Genomic DNA, 21,632 nt, shown 5'->3' with positions numbered 1-21,632 from the left:
GGATTTGTTGTCCTAAACATAGAAGTTCTTTCACAAAATATGTGAGTACTATACATAAGTATTTTTTTTTCATTTTTTAAAAATAGTAGCTAACCATTTTGACCTTATGTCCATCGATCTTGAACCCTAGGGGTAGAACAAATGGAGTTATTGAAATGCATATGCTTTTACCAGGATTGGTGTACAAATGATTTTACGAGTCATATTATATCATACACAAAAGATACATATATGATCCATCCACCAAAATGTTGAGAAAATACATAACATAGACATTACAGAATTGGTTCTTTACTAGATGTTAGTTCTTAAGATGTTGGTGTTCGAATTTAGAGATTTAATCCTTAATTTGAGTGAAAATGTCTCTAAAATTTCAGATTAACATCTCTAGCGTTGATGAAGACACTTATTGGTTATCTATGTTTAATTAAAGATTTGTGGATTTGTTATGATCTAGTTGCATATATAAATGGCTAGGTTGCTTATGGACCAAGAAACCATTACTAACCGTTGATCTTTTGTCCACAGTACTACACTGAGATGGGTTTCTGAAATACTGGCCTAACGAAGTCGTTTCGCAAACACAAAGAGTGTGTGGTGTGGAGTGATGTCGTGTTTACGTTGAATAAGTTTTCTGAGAATGACTTAGATTATCAATCTCCATCAACTAGCAACACTATCACCATCAATCTCTCTCTAGCTATCTCACTATCCTCGCCAAACACGTTTAGGCAGACCTTAAAATTTGATAAACCGCTGTTTTTCTTTCTAAACGCTGATTCTCAACGCTACATGAGTAGCTGTAGTTTGATTATTATCTTTTAAAAAACACATTTCCAACAATATTATTGATCAAATAGCATGTGTTATAAATTTTTTAACGTAAAATACGAATTAGAATGTTAAATGCAAATAATGGTGTTCGTCGTTGAGTATAAAATAACTTCATCTTCATATATTTGAATATATCTAAATTTCTACATATTTAATATATCCAAACAAGTATAATAATATATATTATTATCACATTTTTTTCTTTCTTTCTCACACAACCTCTCGTCTTTTGTAACAATATCCAACAAGTAAGTTTTTATCTTTTACTTTCTTTCCTTTAAGTAAAAATAATTTTTTAATATATATATATTATTTATTTTTTGGCTCTAACTATCTAGTGAAAATATTTAATCTCATGGGGATTAGATTACACTACTCTAAACTATTTTGGTCTATGAGGAAATAAACTAATTTAGAAATGATCTCAAGTTGGAAGAGAGATTATGAGAAAGTTTTGGAACTTTTAAGGTTACACAATAAAAAATGAAATAATATCTATGAGTATCAATTTGATCAAGTTTCTTTGCTTTCTAATTAATTTGGGAGGGTTGAAAAGAAAACTACTACACATTGTGGGTGTGACGTTTATCTTGAGTCTCAACCTGTACTGAAGGCTTGGCTTGAGACGCAAACGCTCAGCGAATAACGACCAGTGGTGTAACGCACAAAATGCCAGACGCTGCGAACACACCGTCTTCACAAGGTAACACTCGTGGTTTAAGGTGTTGATTGGTTCTCCCGCTATCTTCCGCAAATGCTGCGTTTGCGGGTGGTAGCGGTTGCTAGCGATTGGTGCCAAACATACAAACCGTTTCCAATCGTTCCCGATCGCTCCCAACAGCTCGAAACCACTGAATTTTAAAAGCTGCTTCGCGCAAGCATTTGCGGTTGCAGGCGATTTCGGTTAGAATATTTTTTTAAAAACAAAAAACAAAATCAAAAATACTAAAATATTTTTTTCTTATATCTTTAACATAATTATTGTGCCCACTAAGGAATGAGAGAAAATGAAGTACAAATATGATTGAGGAGATTAAAAAATATACAATTACAAGAAAATAAGATTCCAATTAACAAAAATCCGGAAAACATGATGTAAAATTATTGTCACATCGCAAAAAAATTCAAAAAAGCTCAAAAAAATCTAAATTAATATAACATTTCATCAGAAGTTTAAGAAAATAAGATTATTTGTGAAAATATTAAAACAAATCACCAACCTTCTCATCACCTCTTTCATAATTAATTTATCTTGGTCTCGTAATTCAATGTGAGGAACTTATTTAGTGTGTGAAATTTAGCAGAGAAGATTTATAATTTAAAGCATATGTTTTATCATTTATCACATTACTTGATTAAATTTTGGGTGAAAAACCAAATATATAAAGTAATTTTGCGAGAGTTTTACGACTGGTTGACCAACAGTTGCAATAACGGTTAAAACATAATAAATATAATATATAATTATATAAATGTTTAAAAACACCGAAAACTTTATTAAATATTATTTATAATTTAAAATCATAAAAAATAGTAAAATAATTATTCAAAAAACAAATAAAGTCCATTTTAAAACGCTAAACTAATCATTCAAAACGCTTAATAACGCTTGAAACCGCAATCGCCCGCTTCCACAATCTCCTGCAGACGCAACTGCAAACGCTGCGTTTGAACCAATCAGACCCTTTGATGCGAGCAGAGGACGCGGTTGCGGTACAGACAGAAATGTCGCTTTCGGGCCGTTCGAACTAGGAGAGGTTTTCCTCAGACAAGGCTTGGTGATTCAAAACAAACGAGGGAAACGGAAGATGAAGGAAAACAAACGAGTGGATTGAGAGATCGAGCTTTTGGCCGCGATCAGGTCAAACGGATGCGATACGGACGGCTAGCGAATCGATGAACGGTTCGGCTAGAGAAGATGGAAGCAATGATGGAACGAACGACGACACGTGAGAGATGGCTCGCCTCACGATTCGGTCAAGCTAACGACGACGAACCCGGTTCGAGTCGCTAGGGTTCTCTCGAAAGAACAATCCCGTATTGATCTAAAGAAAGGAGTGAGACAAGGTCAAAGAATCTCTCTTTGAGAAATGTTTTTATTTCATTCAAGTCTGAAGTCTACAAGAAGCTCAGAGAGGGTTTAAATAGCTAGGTTAAGAGAGGCTTAAGGACACGCGGACTCGCAATGGTCCGCACACTTGTCCTTTGATGTGTTCTCTTTGAAATAGAACACGTCGCTCCCTTTGACATTCAAACTTAGCCACAAAACACTCTTAGCGTTCAAAAGGAAGATTCTAGAGTTCAAATTAAAACGCACAACATAAGGAAAGAAAGAGAACCGTCTTTGGCCTTGGCGCGGGAAACGGCTTGGCTTCAGACGTTGTGCATTGAAGCTCCTCACCTCGTTAAAACCTCCTCCGGTAAACCTCGTGGGAAAAACCCGGAGTGAGGGAAAAAGAGTATGATTCCTCGCTTACAATGACTTGGTTGCCTTCACCCTTGGGTAAGGGTGAAGGCCGTGCGAACTGTTTCTTCACGGTCTTCTTTGATCAGGGCTTGGTCTCGGACGAACGCTTGGACAAAGAGGTTGATCTTCTGTTTGGTGGACTTGGTGGAGCTTCTAGACCTTGTCGTGGCTTCTGGGAGGACTACTGGTGCCTTGGCCGCGTTCGAAGCAAAGGTCTTGGTCGCGTCCGGTACGTCTTGGTCAGGCGTCTCGGTCGCGTTCGGTGCGTCTTGGTCGGGTTCCTGTCCTGTGCTCACATCACCCTTAGTCACCCTTTGCTGTATCTAGTCACTGTTCACAGGGCCGACTCGATGTTTTTAATGTCCAAAGCAAATAAAAAAATTACTCTACTTTTTTTTTTTTGCAAAAATAGAAGTAATAGTAGTAGTAGTAAAAAATTCATATGAAAACTTTATAGAAGAGTTTCTAATTTTTTAAGCAGTTTCTAAGAAGAGAAAAAAACAACTTTCATAAACAACCTTTTTTACTGCCCTAAAATTATATAAACAAATTACTTTTTTTTTTCTTTTTTTCTTGACAGCGTTGTTTATGGTAAGTGTTATTAAAAACTAAAATTTAACTATATAACTTCATTAATTAAATAATTTTAGTTGTGCACATAAAAAAAAAATAATAATAATAATAATAATTTTAGTTACCATTTTATATATTTAAAATTTTAAAGCCCACATGCAAAATGATGAAAAAGAAAGTCCAACAAAAATAAATTTAACTTCACAGTTCACAATTGGATAAGAGAAGTTGCAGCATGGAAGCAAAAGTTTGAATCCGTGGAATTTTAGTGGACCAGATCGTTTAGTAAAAGAAGCTATGGATAATCTTTCTCCTTTTGTATCTTATTCTTAATTATGTTCCTGATTGCCTTGTAAACATCTTTTATGAGGACCCAATTATTTTATTTTTAGTAAAAAAGAAAAATTTTATCATGTTATTTATATTTAAAATTTATTATTGAACAATATTACATTACACAACATTCATTAATTATTAGTTGTTGTTGTATTAAGATGTTTAATCTTCAGTTTAAGTCATATCATATATTTTAAATTTTATTGATAGTAATGCTATTTTGTACTTTTGTTTGTACTGTCTATTTTCTATGTAATATATGTTAATTATTGAATTTTAAAATTATTATTTATAAGTTTAAGTATAAAATAATAATATTTAACTGTATTTAGATATAAAATATAAATTTATATAAATTTAAGGGACTGATTTGCAAATAAAAAAGTTCAACTCTAAAATGGAGAAATGAATTAAAAGTCTTAGAGACAAATATAGATATCTCAATTTTGGACATGAAAATGGAGATGAGTTGGAGATGGTCTGAGTTTGAAGATGGTCTGAAGACTCTATTTAAATTTAATGAACAAAGCTGTTGAAAAAAAAATATATAGATGTATAAATTATTCTGGCGATAAAAACATAAAAAAAAAAAAAAATATGGTCCCCCCTGAGGAATTCATGCTTGCACCAACGTAACCGCAACCGCAAAATTGACCCTGCAATTAATTTATGTATTATACAATTACGTAATTGCAAATTTATGATTATGACACGGCTACAAAACTGGATCACTAAAATGCTAGATATTTCAACATATTTGTTTCTTGTTGGTAAACTATGATGTTATAAGCATCGTCTTACCAAGAAAACAAGAGAAGAATTATACAAAGCGGTGTAGTTCCGGTTTTGTCCGTTTTCAAGAAACCTCTACAGACCACAACGTTTACAACGATCTGAGCAACGGAAAGACAGACCAAAGCAGCAGTTCTAACCCGAAAGCATGATTTTCGGGTAAATAACACTGTTGTGAATTCGGATGAACAGAATAAGAAAGCTTTGAAAAGAAAAACAGAGTGTTCTTGAGGCGAATACCCTTTCTCTAGGGTTTATATTATTAATTTGATGAACAACTTTACAAACCCATAGTCTCTTTATATATGCCTCAAAAACCCGATACAATAGGAAATAAAAGATCTTGTGAATCTTCTAGAATCTATTACACCCTACAAGCGGCGCCGCCTACACCTCCAAAACCTAACCCTAAGTTGCCTTGAGTCGGTTTCTACAAAAGCCCAGTAAAAGCCTTGTACGCCTTACACAGTCTTGTACATCTTTGTATACGTCTTCAGAGATTTCAAGTCACTTTACAATGTTGAGCTTTCCAAGCCCAAGCCAAGTTCCCTATTAGTATGATATTGTCCGCTTTGGGCCCAGGTGGCGAAGCCCGCACAGATTTCTTATTAGGCTCCTTCCCAAAAGGCTTCATACTAATTAGAGTTGGTTTTGGCTTATATATTAAAAAATTATTTTCTAATCTTCCAATGTGGGATATTGTTTGTATCCCAACAAACCTTCCCTCAAATCATGTACCACGATCCTTTGGCCACCCCTTCAGCGAAACTCAGGTACCCAGGCTCCGGTACCCCTTTATTCCTGAAGTATTCTTGAGTCACCTTTAATCATGTCATCTTTTTGAGAGATCCTTCCACACCGAATACAGAGCCCACACCCACTCCCCTTGGTTCACTTTTCGACCTAGGCTCTAATATCAATTGTTGAGCTGTCCAAGCCCAAACCAACTACTCTATTAATATGATATTGTCCGCTTAGGGCCTAAGTGGTTCAGCCCTCACAGATTTTTTATTGGATTCCTTCCCAAACAAAAAGACCTCATACTAATTAGAGTTGGTCTTAGCTTATATATAAAAAAGTTATTTTTTAATCTTCCGATGTGGGACATTGTTTGTATCCCAACAAACACGTTCTCCATTCCAGAGATCTTTCCCCTTAGAAGAAAAAACGTCAACCTTTTAGCAAAGTTAACCCGAAATCATGTTCTTAGAACAGAAAAAGGATGACTTGATAAGCAAGTCATTTGAGAATTCATTTACCTTAGCCTTCTGAAACTCAACCGAAAGGCACAAGACGAACGCGGCAAGACCAAAAAAAATATGAACATGAAAAAAAGAAAAATTTGGGTCTCCCATTCCTTGGGTCTTGTTCCATAACCTCCACTGATTTTTCCTTACTATAAGGCTAGGTACTCAAGGATTAGCCGCAACACCTCATGAACAACTACATTAACCACCGGCGATAGAGGAGCGGTTGAGTTGGTTTTTCCTTCACTTCAGGAATTGAGGCAGAGAAGAATATGATTGAGGCCCATATGAAATATCCCCCATCCTTGATAAACTATGCATCTTACATTGACGGTACTACGGTTCTTTCTCATATCCCAAACCATCATTTACTAAAGTATCTCTAATCGCTATAGTTATCTAGCGACCTAGTTGTTTTTTTTAATAGTTTATTGTCTTAATGTTAAAACTCGACGTAGATTTAAATTTTCAAAATTGGCATAACTGACGGGTTAACCATATGAGCTAAATCAACAGAGTATATATTTAACATTTTATTGTTACTTTTTTAAAAATCTTAAATGTATTTTTCTTAAAGTGAAACACATGTAGGTGGGGGCAAATCTTAACGTACTCTCCTTTTCATGTAATATAGAAAGAAAAAAATGGAGTTGAAATATATGGGGTCACATAGCTATCAATTTACTCTTGGCACAAAAATGCCAAGACCAACAACAACATTTTTAAACACACATATATACTACACCAACTTGGTATAAAAATCAATTTCTTTCTTTTATTTATTCATATCTATACTAGTATTTTTGCAGCAGTTTTTGCTCAAAAATACTAATAAGGAAAGTTTTAGCAATTAATGCTACTAATGCAATTAATTCTGTCGACCTCTAGCAATTTTATATGGACCTCTTAGTATTTTATGGGTCTCTTGATAATTCATAATTTAATGGCCTCCATTTATTTAGGTTGTAGACAAAACGATATCCAAAATTTCATAGGATCTGCGAAAATATACTCTTTTGCTAATAATCTAGACAAAATTTCCGGAAAATGAATTTGTAGACAAAATTTTCGGAAAATTACATTGCAATAACTACGACATTAATGATATTCTCTAGGGGTGGGCACTTCGGTTAAAGTTCGGGTTTGGTTTGGGTTCAGTTCGGTTCGGTTCATTCGGTTTTCATAAAACTCTAACCAAACTCAACCAAAGCTAGTTTGGTTTGGTTTGTGTTCGGTTCGGTTTGGGTCGGATCGGTTTTAGTTTGGTTCAAAAAAAATAATTAATGTAACACTAACAAATAAATTCATTGTCTTTTGATATCCTAAAATAAACAACAAGTTATCAGTTGAGTAATTCAAATAAATCATGAAAAGAAAAACCTAAAAAAAACCAACCATATTAACCAACAGGTTCTTTTCTTTTGTTGTTAGTCGTATTTCTTTTGGACATCTACAAACAAAACATTTAATTAATATTGAGATAGACGTAATTGTATTGCTAGATTTAGAAGATTATGTTAAAATTCTTACTGTGACCATAGAGACGATGACGTTGATTAAGAGGGCACAGAACAGAGGAAGTGAGGAACAGACGATATGAATTTTCTTTGACGTCGGTAGAGTTTTTTACTTTAGAACATAAGGTTAGAGACCATTAAACCTAATTCTACATTAATTAATTTGTTAGAAAAATTATAGAAAAAAAAATCAAACATGTGCGAGAGGAAGCAATCGGTGGGTTAGTGTTACATATCTACAAATTATAATAGTATTAATTAAAAAAAAACACATTGGGTTATCGGTTCGGTTCGGTTTCAAACCGAACCGAACCGAACCGTTCGGGTTAAGGATAAATAGAATCAAATGTTTGAATGTATATTTGGGTTTGGTTTGGGTCGGTTTGGGTTTGGTTGGGTCGGTTCGGTTTGGTTCGGTTCGGTTAAAATGCCCACCCCTAATATTCTCAATTGCCAAAATGATTCTGAATACAAATGATTAGACTCTTGATTTATCAGGCATTCAAACTTTAAAAACTTTTATTTAGTTTATTTAAAACTTTAAAGATTTTAAATCTTTTATTCTTTATTTTAAAGATTTTTAAAAGGTTAAATATGAAAAATATTTAAAACTTTTAAAAAGTTAAATATGATAAATATTATACCGTAGATACATAATAAATATTAAAAGTTAAGATGATATAGTGTGAGTTAAAATATCTTGGGACGGAGTTATATAGCAGGACGGGTTTTATCGATATTTATATAAATTAAAAAATATCAGTAATTCGGTGTTACACGGGTAAAACATCATTTCCTTATTTTGTTAACACTGTCAGTATCAAAGAACAGACATATCTAATTAAATTTAAATAAATATTATATAAAAATAAATTATATTGTAGTATTATATGGTTTATTTAACAATTATTATATAATTATAATATAATTAACCAACAAATACAATTTATAATTTTAATATTTTAATTATAAATAATTTGCGTGCGGTGTACCGCGGGTCCTTATCATATGTATATGGATACACCCGAATACATAATTTATCTTTTGGAATCTCTTAACAATTCCTCATATATATAAAATCATGAATTGCATTCATTATGTGATGAGCTGGTAATTAATTGTTCTTTGGAGTACACTTTGGCACGTTGGTGAGGTTCATAGGTTTAGTCTTGAGGACAGGATTTTGCTCGAAAAAGTTTGTTGGCCGAAGTTCAAAGCCGCCAGACATAGTAGGCATTGTCGGAAAATCTTCTTGGCATGGGACATGGTGGAATCCAACGGTGTACCACATCACTATATCTTTCTTCTCTATTTTTCTATTCCTGTTACATTCATTTGCATAATTTTAATTAATCCAACAAAAAAATAATCATAAAGTACAAAATTTTTACATATAACTGTTATATTCATAAAAAAAAAAATATTGTTCAAAGCATTTCAGGTGTTTACGTTTTTAATAGAGGTAGAGTACATTTGGCACCATAAAATTGAGATAAATCTATGTATATATACGTTTACTTGCAGTAATCCCCTAAAATTCTTTGTAAAATAGGTTTATATTATCTTACGTCAAGTAATTCAATTATTCAAAGATATGTACCTATACAAAATTCTCATGAAGAAGGAAGCAAACTAATTGCTACGTATGTAAAAAGAATCAAATAGTTATAGAGGTAAAGTACCTTTTACACCATACAGCTAACGCGTCGTCACCTTGGCTCCGATCAGCATACGAACCACTAGTCCAAACCTCCGATCTGTTATACGGCGTGATCCACACGTTATAGTTGGTGAATGCTGCTCGAATCTGTGGGTAGTCATCTTGGGCAAGAAGTGAGCTTGTAGCCGGCCTAGGAATCAGACGGTATCCAACCTCATTGCCATGCTTAGTTGTTTTAGTAGGGTTAACCACCACCAACTCCTCCGGTTTCAGCCCAAGCTTCACCCGAGCCTCTGTCTCGGTTTTTGCTGTGTTTCGTTTTGTTGTCCAATAGCTTTTTCTCGGTGTGTTCACAGATTTTGCCATTTGGAGTCCTCTTGGTCACAAGTTCAGTACGAACAAATGAATTATCCGTACCATCGATATCAAGATCAAGACGGAATGTTACGTAGTGATCGTGGTTTACTCCAACGGTGTTGTCAGCAACAATTGTCCCGTAGATGTCGTCTTCTTTGATCTCTGATGTGTGAACATATTCCACGGGTTTAACTTCTAAAACACCGGTTAAACCAACCTATGCACATTAAAGTGGTAACACTAAAACAAATTAGAGTGGTAATTAACAATAAAAAAACAAATTTGGGAATATCGATCTTATTACATGCATAGTTAAATCTTATTGTTTATTCATGCTAGAGTTGAAATGTAATTTTTTTTCTTACCTTTATTTGGTGTTTAAGGTTAAATATTTATAATTTTATGTTGAATACAGATATAGTGTAAAATATATATATATATATATATATATGTATATATATATATATATATTGTTACTTTTCGGTTTGCAGTCTTTTTTATTTATGATAAAAGTGTTGCGGTCGTATTTACATTTAGAATTTTCAACTAATGTTTCATAACTAGACCAAAATATTGTATTTCTTTTAAATGTAACTATGTAAGCATATTTAATGTACAAAGAGAGCTAGCCGTAGCCGAATATGGAAATTATAAACAACTAAGCTCCTAAATCAGTATACAAATTAAAATGCGTATATAAAGCTGGGAAAAGTTTTTGAAAAACATTACCCCCATTTTGATGGAACCGCTAGGTTTGAACTCGCACTACAAGAAAATAGTGTTACTGCTATGCTAAAATTTGTTGCAATAACTCCATATCTTGTTGCAAATTTGAAAATGCAATAAAACTGAGACACTTTTTCTATTGTTGCTATATGAGCGTTGCAAATTGGTATTTGTTGCATATATGTTGCAAAATTTGCAATAAATAGACTCATTGCTATATTGTCGTATTAATGCAACATTACTTTTGTAGTAAATTTGTCGTATAATTGTAACATACGTTTGCAACTTTCATTTGTTACAAATTATTGCCACATAAAAGTGTAGAAAATATTATTACAAATTTGTAACTAAGTAATATATTGATATATGTGTTGTATAAATGCAATAATATTTATGCAGCAAATTAATGGTATAATCACGACATTCTAATGCAACTATATATTATCGTAAATAAATGCTACGTAAAATATAAAGCAAAAAATGTTACAAATATTTTTCTATATTTTTGAATCACAATATTTTCTATTTTTTGTTTGGCACATGATTTAGTAAAATTATAATTGTTTATTTAATACTTTCTTCTATTAATATATATTATGGATAAAAAATAATAGGAAAAAACTAACCATAAATAAGAACCAAGTTCAGAATAAAAACTCATAACTAAAACATCGAAGAAACATAGTTGTTCACAACAGTAGAGGATGGATGGAAAACAACATGTCAAACATTTTCTCTAATCCTTCAAGCTTGTTGAGCCTCTCTCTCAATTGCATTCTCTTTATAAATCTCCGAGCCTCATTATTTTCCACATGATTTTCAAAAGTGACTGACACTCCACCGTTGACTGAGAGTTCTCTGAGAGGAGAACCTAGTCCAAACACACCACCGTTTGTTGCCTTCACAATCTATAATATATGATAAAAAAAAGTGTTTGTGAGACAAAAAAAATTAATGACAATTTATACATACCGAACAAAAACAAAAGTAAAACAAACCAAAAGCTAATTATGTGAAAGAGAAACACAGAACTATACCTCAAAAAAAAAATCGATGGGGCAAATATAAAAAAAATTGGATATATGATATAAAACAAAATCCAACTAGTTTCTACCACAAAAAGCATCTGTCTAGTTAATGAGATGTTATACTACTTCACGAGAAAAGCTAATAGCTAATAAAATATTATACCAAAAATATAATGGATCAATGGAGAAGTGTGTTTAGTTTGGAGAAGAAGTCGTGAGTGCTAATGTGTTGTATTTGATAAACTACGTCATTTTAACTATATATAAGTAGAGAATAAAATAAAATCTTTGATACTAAATAATAGTGGATTTATCAAAATCTTTCAAGTATTATTGAAAATAAAAGGAGGTAACAAGCGGGAAGAAGCTGAAAAATTGTTTATTGAACGTAAATATGGGAGTTGGGTAGTTATCCAAATTATTTTCATATGAGTTGAAAAATTAAAAAAAAAAAGGAAGTGGCATACGGTGGCAGGAAGGACAAATATTGCTATGATATGGAGATCTTTGTTTTGATATTTCTATCATATCATAAAAAAGGATTTCCCTAGATTTTAGTCTTGTATCAAAACAAACTATTCTATAAAACACTCTAACGATTTCTTTTGTTTTTTCTTATCCTTTTTTCTAAACTAAAATAAAGCAAGAAGAAAACATGAAAAATTTATCAAAAAAGGTGAATACTCAAGGGATGTTTACATGATAAAATTATATGTTGCCCACAAGTTTGATTTAAACAAGTCATATGATGAACAAGATAAATTAGAGAGTTTGATCTCAACAAGAAAACTGGAAAAGCTTTGGTGTTGGATATGTTGATGGTTTATTTACCCATGCTTTATTATCTTTTTTATTTTTCCAAGTTTCTGTTGGGTTATTTATTTAATTTTCTTCTATTTCTCAATGTAAAACATGATCAAACTAATAAAAGATGGAATTATCATATTTTATATAAAAAACATATATCAGACGTTAATAAATTTACAAAACATTAGAAATATTATAGATATAATATATTTTTTAACTAGTAATTGAGTTATAAAGATGATATATATTAAGATAGTTTAATAGAAAAAATGTTGCAAAAGAGTTATAAATTGTTGTAAATACAGTAACAAATGTGTAAATTTACTAAATTTTCTTGCAACATATCTTGCAACATATTTTACTAAATTTTCTTGCAATATAGCCACAACTCATAACCGTTGAATATTTCTTGCAAAATTTGTAAGACATTTTTGTATATCGCAATAATGTTGCTAATTTGTAATGAAAAAATGCAACAGATAGTTTTGTCGCTATTTTGCAATAAATTTGTAATAAAATTGTTACGTGCATTCATCATTGCAAATATATAGCAAAAAATGTTACAAATTCTTAACAAATACGATCATTGCAAAAATATCGTTGCTATAACACTATTTTCTTGTAGTGTCGTACTCAATGATGTTGTCGTAGTTTCCCACTGTCGTCACCATCCGGGCCACAAGACTTACATCTGGTCTAACCTCTGTGATCTGCAACAAAAATTTGTGTGAATATATATATATATATATATATATATTGTTTTTTTGTTAAAAAAAAACTATAAATATGGTATATACGAAGATAGATTTCATGATAAGATATTATAATTTATTACGTACTTTCATGCCGGGTACTTCAGATTCGGTATGTCGCCACATAATATCTCCGGCATATTTTTCGAAAATGCACATAACATTTGATACTTTTGTAGGAGTTCCATCCTGGCCCGCAAAGATGCCGTCCATGAAAGCAGCATTTGGGGGACAATCGGTATATGGCTCAAGGGACACGGCAGATTGGCCGCAACCAAATTCACCACAGTCTAGGTAACTGATGAAGTACCAGTCATCATGTGGGTCCATGTAAGGGACGAAAATCTCTGACAAATGGCCTTTGTATAGGACTTGCCGGTACTTGTTCACGTCCATGTCGAAAATGGATGCAAGAGATATGACAAGACCAGCTCTAACGTTGAATGACATGTGAAATTCCCAATTTGCCCATCTATTCACCATCACATCAAAATATCAGTTAAAAAAAAAATTATGTGCACTTTTTAAATTCGGAATTTTTACCGGGATTTTGAAATTTTTTCCAGATTTATAATTAGCAGATTAATTTTAGCAATAAACTTGAACCAGATTAGTGATTGAGGTCAGCGGATTTACCCTATCGACTGCAAATGCATGTTAGATCTGAAAACATTGGGGTTTACCGTATTGTACAATTCCACATACTCCATAATTGATCGCTTATCAATGATATAATTTAAAAAAAAAAAAAAGTACTCCAGTATGTATAAATTCTTTACTTTTACATCTAACTTGAACTTAAATCTGCATAAAATCTATTCTGTCGTTTGATATTTCATATTAAATTCGAAAAAGAAATTCTGCAAATCTGAATATGACCAACAGCAACTAATTGCCATTATCTCGAAATCAGAGAATTTGAGTAGAAAAAAAATATATATATATATATCCCTACTATTAATCGTAAAACATTGCCTGAAAAAAACTTTAATTTTGTAAGAATTTACAATAGAATGCCATTGCAATTATGACCAAATTTTCGATTTTTTAAAAGGGTACAAAGGAAATTTCCAACTCCATGCAAACGGATAAAGACGCGGATCCTTTTAACCCGGTTACATTATTCCGGATCCTTTCATTTAATCATGACCGTTCAATGATACATCCGAACCGTTTATGTTTTTCCTTTTTGTACGAAGGCATCTAATGGATCAATTGGCCCAACTTATAAACCACATCTAATGGATCAATTGGCCCAACTTACATTACAATTTCAAAAACCCTAATTTTCACCACCTATATAATTAGCTTACTTCATCCTTATCACATTCAGCCCAAACATCCTATACACAGAACAAAATATCAAAATAAAAATGAGTACGCCGGAAACGAAAAAAAATATGGAAAATCCTATGCTAACGGCTTGGTTCGATTTAAACCTTAATTGTGAAGTTGCAAGACAACTCACTTTTGAGGAGCTACCTGCGTTTTACATTTGGGATCCTACAGGAAAATGCTTTCAAAGGAGGAAGAGAAGAGTCAACAGTCGAAGAACTACTTCTATTTCAAGTAAGTTTAATGGAAATTTATCCATTAAACTTCTTTTCCGTTTTCTTAAAGGACCAACAAGTGACGAAGATTTGAGGACTTATGGTGGAGTTGTATATCCATCATACAAGGAAGCATGTTTGGCAAGAGGATTAATACAAGATTGAACTATTTCTGTCATTGTTTTTTAAAATTTTCGTATCGTTTCAATTTATTTTCTATTTCCTCTGTTTCGTTATCATGTTCAAGTTATAATAAGATTTAATTATATTTATCTAAACGTCACTGAGCATTTTAGTCTTTTTTTATCAAACAATGAAATGATTGTTAATAGTAGGAAAATTAAGAATATTAAACCTGAACTACAATTTTAACCTAAACAATTTTAACCTGAACGTAAAATGCCAACAAAAGGATCATGCAGCCCATCTTATAAAAGTTTAATTTACGTATCTAATATGTGTCTACTGGTCGTTTCTAATAAGCTGTAAATATATGTTAGTTTGATAAAAATAAAACCATATTTGTTATGTCTCTAAATCAATATATGACCAAAATTATTTTTGTCATTCCATAAATTTTTCCAAAAACAAAAACGAAACAAAGTAAATATATTATCAAATAGATTATACAAGAGTCAAGATTTTTCATCGTCATTAAAATTTACCCCAAATTATGGTAATCGAATATTGTTATCGTCGATGAGGTCAAGGAAAATCTTTTTAAGATTTTATGCTTTCATCCTCACCGTGAAATAATCGAATATGCTATTAATTGATTGTTTTCCGTAAAAAACTGAAGGTATTTGGGCTAATTTTGCGTATACTACTACCGTATAATATCACGATTAAATATTAGAAGATTTGGAAGCCAATATACGCTAATTTAACTGAACAATAAAATCAAAGATACGCTAATTAAGCAGTAAATATTTGGAAGCTATATTTACTCACTAACCATATTTTTTACGTATCTAAATCAATAAATACAAATAAAATATTTAGTATCCATACATATTTCTTTTCTATCAAATTATCGCAATAAATATAAATATAATTTATTGTAACCGAATATGGTTATGGAATATACCTTACAATCTGTTAGTATGATTTTAATGAAATTCTATCTAAAATCACCGTAATTATCGATGAAAATATTTGATTAATCATTCTGAACGTTATTATAAGTAGTTGTGTTACCATGTTAATACATAGCAACAAACACACAACAAGCCAAAATGTTAGCATCACCTCTCCCCATTACTCCTCTGAAGTCCCTCAGGCCTTATCGAACCAACTGGCTTATAGATGTCAAGATTTTGCATCTCTGGAGACAATACCACACCAAAGTTGGAGAAACAATCGAAATGTTTTTAGTAGATTCGACGGTTAGTTATCATTTTGCATATTCTTATATATATGTAATTATACTACTTCTAATAGTATTTTATAAATATTTTGTAGGGTGATAAGATAGCAGCTACAGTGAAGAAGGATCAGATAATGAACTTCCAGCGAAAACTCAAACAAGGAAATTGGAATCTAATTTCCACTTTTAATCTATCTCCTACTTATGGGTCAGTCAAGCTATCTGAACTGAAATGGAAGATTGTCTTTACATCCAGGACAAGTGTGAACCCTTCTGATAACATATCTGATGATATGTTTTTTTCATTTGCATCTTATGATGCTGTGCTCACTGGGAAGCAAGCTGAAAATGTTTTATTCGGTATGTTTATTATATTACATTTAATAATAATATATCTTATTTTTGTTTTTCTAATATATTCAATTTGATTTCTCTCAGATTTTTTTGGTCAAGTTGTCGACTGTGGTGAAATTAAAGAAATAACTACAACAAACAAACCAACTACCAAAATCGACTTCCACTTGAGAAATTCTGAGTATGTTTTAAACTAAATATTTTTCAATGCTTGGTCAGAAAAAAAAAAGAAAAAAAGGTCAGCTGACAAATATAGCAAATAATCTTCTATTCATTTTTTAATATTACTATTCTTATAGGGATACACGTGTTTTGTGTACTCTTTGGGGTACCTGCGCTCACATGTTTAGTAAAGCTTGTCACGAGTCTACCGATGGTATTGTTTTCTGCTTACTAAGGTTTGCTAAAGTTAATCAGTACAATGGTAAGTTTTTTCTCATTATACTACATATTAACTTTCTTAAATTTTTTTATAAAATTAGTTTGAATAACAATTAATATAGATGCTTGGAGTGTTCAAAATCACTGGGACTGTTCTCAAGTTATAATCAATCCAGAAATTACTGAAGCTGAAGATCTAAGAAAACTGTGAGTTTATATATTTGTTGCCGATAATATAGACTGTTCTTTTTATCAACACATATAATAATGTGATAACTCGAATATTAGTCTTTCCAATGATGGCTTGCAACTGACGATCATGGATTCATTGCAAAAGAAAGTGTTTTGGGCAAAACCTAAAAAGGAAGAATTAGAAGAATACCCTATTAAAACTATCGAAGAAGTCCTGCATGCATTTGAGGTATTTTTCTCTAAAAATATCTATTATCCATTGTTTTATTATAAATTTAGGTAATAATACATAGAAATTAAACTTTATAGGTTGGGATGTGTCGCACTACCTGTACAGTAATTGAAGTCGATAGAGACTACTGTTGGGCCTACATTGCGTGTAAGAAATGCAACAAAAAGACCATCGCCGAGCAAGGCATTAAGATGGAAGATGAGAATCATAAACCAGCACCAAAGTTCTCTTGTGAGGTTTGCTGTCAGTTTGTAAAAAACGTCACAACCAAGTAAGTTACTTATACGTATTTGATTGAAGGTTAATAAAGTAGTTCCTTATATACTTCTATGATAATCAAAACCTTAAAATTTTTAAAATTTATTTTTAGGTTCTGGATTTATCTTAAAATCAAAGACAAAACTGGAGAAGCTAAATGTATGGTGTTTGATAGCTTCGCTGCTGATATGGTTGGAATGCAATCCTCAGAACTCCTTAACAATAGATACGATTTGGTAATTATTCATCTTTTCCGTATTATATCTTTGTATCATATCATTCATCTTAGCCGCATTATATTTCAAAACAATTTTCTATTTGATAATTTTGACTTTGTTAAACCATTGCATTATAAACAATAGCTGGAGGATCCTGAAGCTATTCCTCTGGAGGTTTTATCATTAGAAGGGAAAACATTCGAGTTTCTCCTTTCTATCGAGTTGAAAAATATTAGAGGGAGCTCCACCATTTACAATGTCGCTGCTTTGTGCTCCAAAGGATTGAATTCTGATTTTGAGATTCTCCCTTCAGACACTTATATAAATCCGTCTTCAATGTTGTCTGGTGGTCAGGTATTAATTTTTTAATAGTTTATATAATTGTATGGTGAAGATTTATATAAGGTTTTGAATTCGTATATTTAATGTTTACTATACTTATAGGGTTCTTCAATGATTACTGATGGGAGTGAACCATCAGATGTGGATGCTTCAACATCTTCCACTCCATCATCAAAAAGAGGTTCATCAAACATGGTCGAAGGAGATGACCAATCATCTACCTCAAAAAAACATTGCTCTGGACAAAAAGTGGAAGATGCTACTGCTGCTGGTGTTTCTAAGGAACTTAACAGTTTGTTCAGTTAATTTTCTTTTGAGTTTTACTATCTATCCACTTTGAGACTTTTAAATTTCTACTTTGGTTTTGGTTATGGTTTTCATTTTCATGAGTTTTTTGTGAGACTATTGGTGTTATTGTTTTTTAATATTCTGCTTGGTTTCAATTTAATTTCTTATTATTCCTTTGTTTCTTATCTATCCACTTTAATACATTTTATATTTGTTATGTGATTTTGCTTATATTTTTTATACTTATACATTCTCTAACTTTCAGTTTTTGTAACATGGTTGTTATAAAATCTTAACTTCTCATACTTTTTTTATGATTAGTTTATTGAATAAAGCTGAAAGAACTAAATTATACTATATCTTTTATTCTAAATATGAGTACACATTTTTGCATGTGAAACAATTGTAAGATGTGATCTCTATTTGAATAACACATATACGAACACATCAACATATATATTCGTACTCAATTGTCATGTCAAAACTTTTCTCATGCATGCACAAACAGTTTCACACATCACAAATTTTGAGACATAGATACCATCACATGCAAAATTTAGCACCAAAAACTGTATCATATAGAAAAGAGAGCTTCAGTTTCTTACGTGACATTTCACACCTCTCAAATCTATTAATTTGTTTTTTTCCTGCTTTATAACTTTAATAAAATTGATTCGACAAGTCAATCTATGTTCAGTTTAGATATCCTAATATATCTCATTTTTTATTATGTAGAACCAAATCCTATCAATTTAGTTCAGTTTCAGATTGTTCATTTGTCCTTATCTGTAACTAGACAAATAATTTTAAACCGAATCTACACTTTATAATAAAATAATTCTGTATATTATCAAGTAATATAATTATACAATCTGTAATAGATATGATTACAACTATATCTTAGGGAATCTGCTACAACTTAAAAATATCAAGAATATAGTAAATAATTATACCTAACATAATATTTTAGGTAGTAACCACAAAGTGTAAGATCTTTTGTACCGTAATTACTAAATTCAAATATTATCTTCCTATACAATATATATATCAATCAAATAAATATACTATTTATACCGAATTAGTTGATTCATCTTAATCTGGTCAACCAACTATTAATACAAAATCTTAACTTTCCATATGTTTTCAAAAATGGCGATATGTACAATGAATATATGTAAAAACTCTGAATATAAACACTTGGTTTTTACTATTTTTTTAACACAAAAACATGCAGATTTGACAACTCATTGAATTTAAAAATAAATGAAAAAAAATCTAAAAGAATAAATTTTATCTATAAATACAAACCATATGTGAAGTCACTTTTCATTAACCTAAACCACTTCTTATTTCACCACAATATCTTCTCTTCACGAATATGGCTAATTTTAGCAGATTAACCACCATATATCCGTCCAATGATCTCAAGTGGAACGTCTGTGTGAAGATCCTTAGGATGTGGCGTAAAACAGATGATGGGGAAGACTCTCTCGAGTTGGTTGTATGTGATGTCTTCGTAAGTTTTGCAACTTTTTATCATTGATTTTGAATCTAATTAAATATATATATATATATATATATATATATATGACTTTGTTTTTTTCTTCTCAATTTTCAGGGGACCAAAATAGTAGTAACTATACCGAAAGGTCTTTTTGAAATTTTCAAGTCTGACATCCAAGAAGATGCATGGAAAGTTTTTTCTGCTTTTGACGTCATAAACTGCAGCAGACCTATCCGTATTACTGAAAGTTACTATCGGATCGTGTTTAGGGAAGATACCATTGTGGAAGATACTGAACCACGTTCTAACAATCATTTCATTGATTATGTGTCTTTTGATAGACTATATGATAGTTATCATGCCATAACTAATCGCTGCTTAGGTATTTTTTTGAATCTAATTATTTATGTGTTTATCTTACTATAATTTTAAATTTATGATATTTAATATAAACATTCGTATTTTTTATAGATATCATGGGACGTGTAATCAATGTCCAACCATTGATCTATGTCGATGATCCAAGAGCTGTTCAATATGAGGAAAGGGCCCGACTTTTGCGTTTCGACCTTAAAGACCAAAAGTAATAAGGACAACAAGAAATAATTATCTCATGCAATTCGGAACCAAACCAACTATCAAAACCATTTTTTTAATTATCTTTTTCCATATTTACTAGATACAACTAATTCTAACTTTTTTTTCCTGTAGTCATGAAGTCATTCACTGTACTGCTTATGATGAACATGCCGACTACTTTCAACGTTATTGGAGTCCTTCTTATACGAGTTCTATCATAGGCGTCCTACGTTTCTGGAGGGCAAAGTTTGCTCATGGAGCTACAAGCTAATGACTTTTATTATATAGAACGAGCTGTTATGTAATCATTAATTTTAAAAATTTGAATTCTTCACAATAGGTCAAGACATCGAACTTTTGAGTGTTCCTGGAGTGTCTACTATTTGCTTTGATCCTCCATATACTGAAGTAACTGATTTCAGAAACAGGTAACGTTTAAAATTCATAATTTGTTGTTTACATACATACTTTCATATCTCATTTATTTATTATTACAATATGTCATTTTCATGATATATTATTATGATATTTTTCAGGATCTCCTTTAACCTCGACAGTGATGATGACTTTATCTATTAAGGGAGAGCTTCAAGGGAGTATATGATGAAGTCGTCGACTTTCCTGATCGTTGTTTTGTAGTTTGGCTTTATTTTCTCTGTCAAATAAGAGACATTTTGTCTCATCTTGCTTTCCTTTTTTTTTTTTCAAACTCTCAGGACTTTTCTTATTTAATAAATTACCATCTTTCCATGTCATGTTATTTTAAAAAATCGGTTGTTTTAAGTTTTAATCTTATTATTTTATTATGATCAATTTTATATATATACTATAATAATATCTCCTTTTATTTTCTAATTAGATAAAATAATATGGTCATAGATAACAATGACATATTTTATGAATTTGTTTATACACATATACATAATAGATGTCATTTTAATAGTAGGGATTTATTTAACAACGCCAAAACATTGAGTTTATAATTTCGTCGATGCATTGTGGACATATTCTTTTGGTTTAATTTTAAGCCTAGACTATACTCATTTTTTGTGTTAATTGCTAAGGAATCGATGCTAAAACTTCATTATAACTTTAACCCAAAACAAAATAGTAGTCAATTTTTTAATAAATTTAGGATAATTTTAGTAGAAAGTGAACCAATGCATGGAGCTTAAAAGGTCCAAAAAATGAAAATGTCAGCCTTTCAAAGTCTTTGCTTTGATTCTTTAAAAATTTGACATTCCAATAAAAAAATGACTACACTTTATGATA

The 21,632-nt window shown here is 31.4% G+C and overlaps 4 protein-coding genes across 4 annotated transcripts; 2 read left to right on the top strand and 2 right to left on the bottom strand.

Annotated features, from left to right (window-relative positions):
- On the bottom strand, window positions 8,881–10,546 carry LOC104759595 (primary amine oxidase-like). The gene is made up of 3 exons (XM_010482507.2): window positions 10,513–10,546; window positions 9,449–10,000; window positions 8,881–9,088 (listed from the first exon to the last, which is right to left on the bottom strand). Exons 2-3 carry the CDS (start codon window positions 9,790–9,792, stop codon window positions 8,881–8,883), a joined length of 552 nt encoding a protein of 183 aa, XP_010480809.1. The 5' UTR covers window positions 9,793–10,000; window positions 10,513–10,546.
- Window positions 12,956–13,579, bottom strand: LOC104759594 (primary amine oxidase-like). Its single transcript, XM_010482506.1, has 2 exons — window positions 13,184–13,579; window positions 12,956–13,054 (listed from the first exon to the last, which is right to left on the bottom strand). The coding sequence occupies exons 1-2, from the start codon at window positions 13,577–13,579 to the stop codon at window positions 12,956–12,958; spliced, it is 495 nt and encodes a 164-aa protein (XP_010480808.1).
- On the top strand, window positions 15,882–18,295 carry LOC109129911 (replication protein A 70 kDa DNA-binding subunit D-like). The gene is made up of 10 exons (XM_019238950.1): window positions 15,882–16,031; window positions 16,108–16,372; window positions 16,451–16,547; window positions 16,666–16,790; window positions 16,870–16,954; window positions 17,036–17,168; window positions 17,249–17,442; window positions 17,542–17,665; window positions 17,792–18,001; window positions 18,092–18,295. The coding sequence occupies exons 1-10, from the start codon at window positions 15,882–15,884 to the stop codon at window positions 18,293–18,295; spliced, it is 1,587 nt and encodes a 528-aa protein (XP_019094495.1).
- LOC104757531 lies at window positions 19,627–21,110 on the top strand. The gene is made up of 5 exons (XM_010480281.2): window positions 19,627–19,793; window positions 19,896–20,163; window positions 20,253–20,364; window positions 20,493–20,788; window positions 20,897–21,110. Exons 1-4 carry the CDS (start codon window positions 19,656–19,658, stop codon window positions 20,629–20,631), a joined length of 657 nt encoding a protein of 218 aa, XP_010478583.1. The 5' UTR covers window positions 19,627–19,655; the 3' UTR covers window positions 20,632–20,788; window positions 20,897–21,110.

The sequence above is a fragment of the Camelina sativa genome, chromosome 17 (assembly GCF_000633955.1).
Source record: "Camelina sativa cultivar DH55 chromosome 17, Cs, whole genome shotgun sequence".
In the NCBI taxonomy this organism is placed as follows: Eukaryota; Viridiplantae; Streptophyta; class Magnoliopsida; order Brassicales; family Brassicaceae; genus Camelina; species Camelina sativa.
Note: the sequence above shows the minus strand (reverse complement) of the source record. Positions and strands in the feature narration are given on the sequence as shown.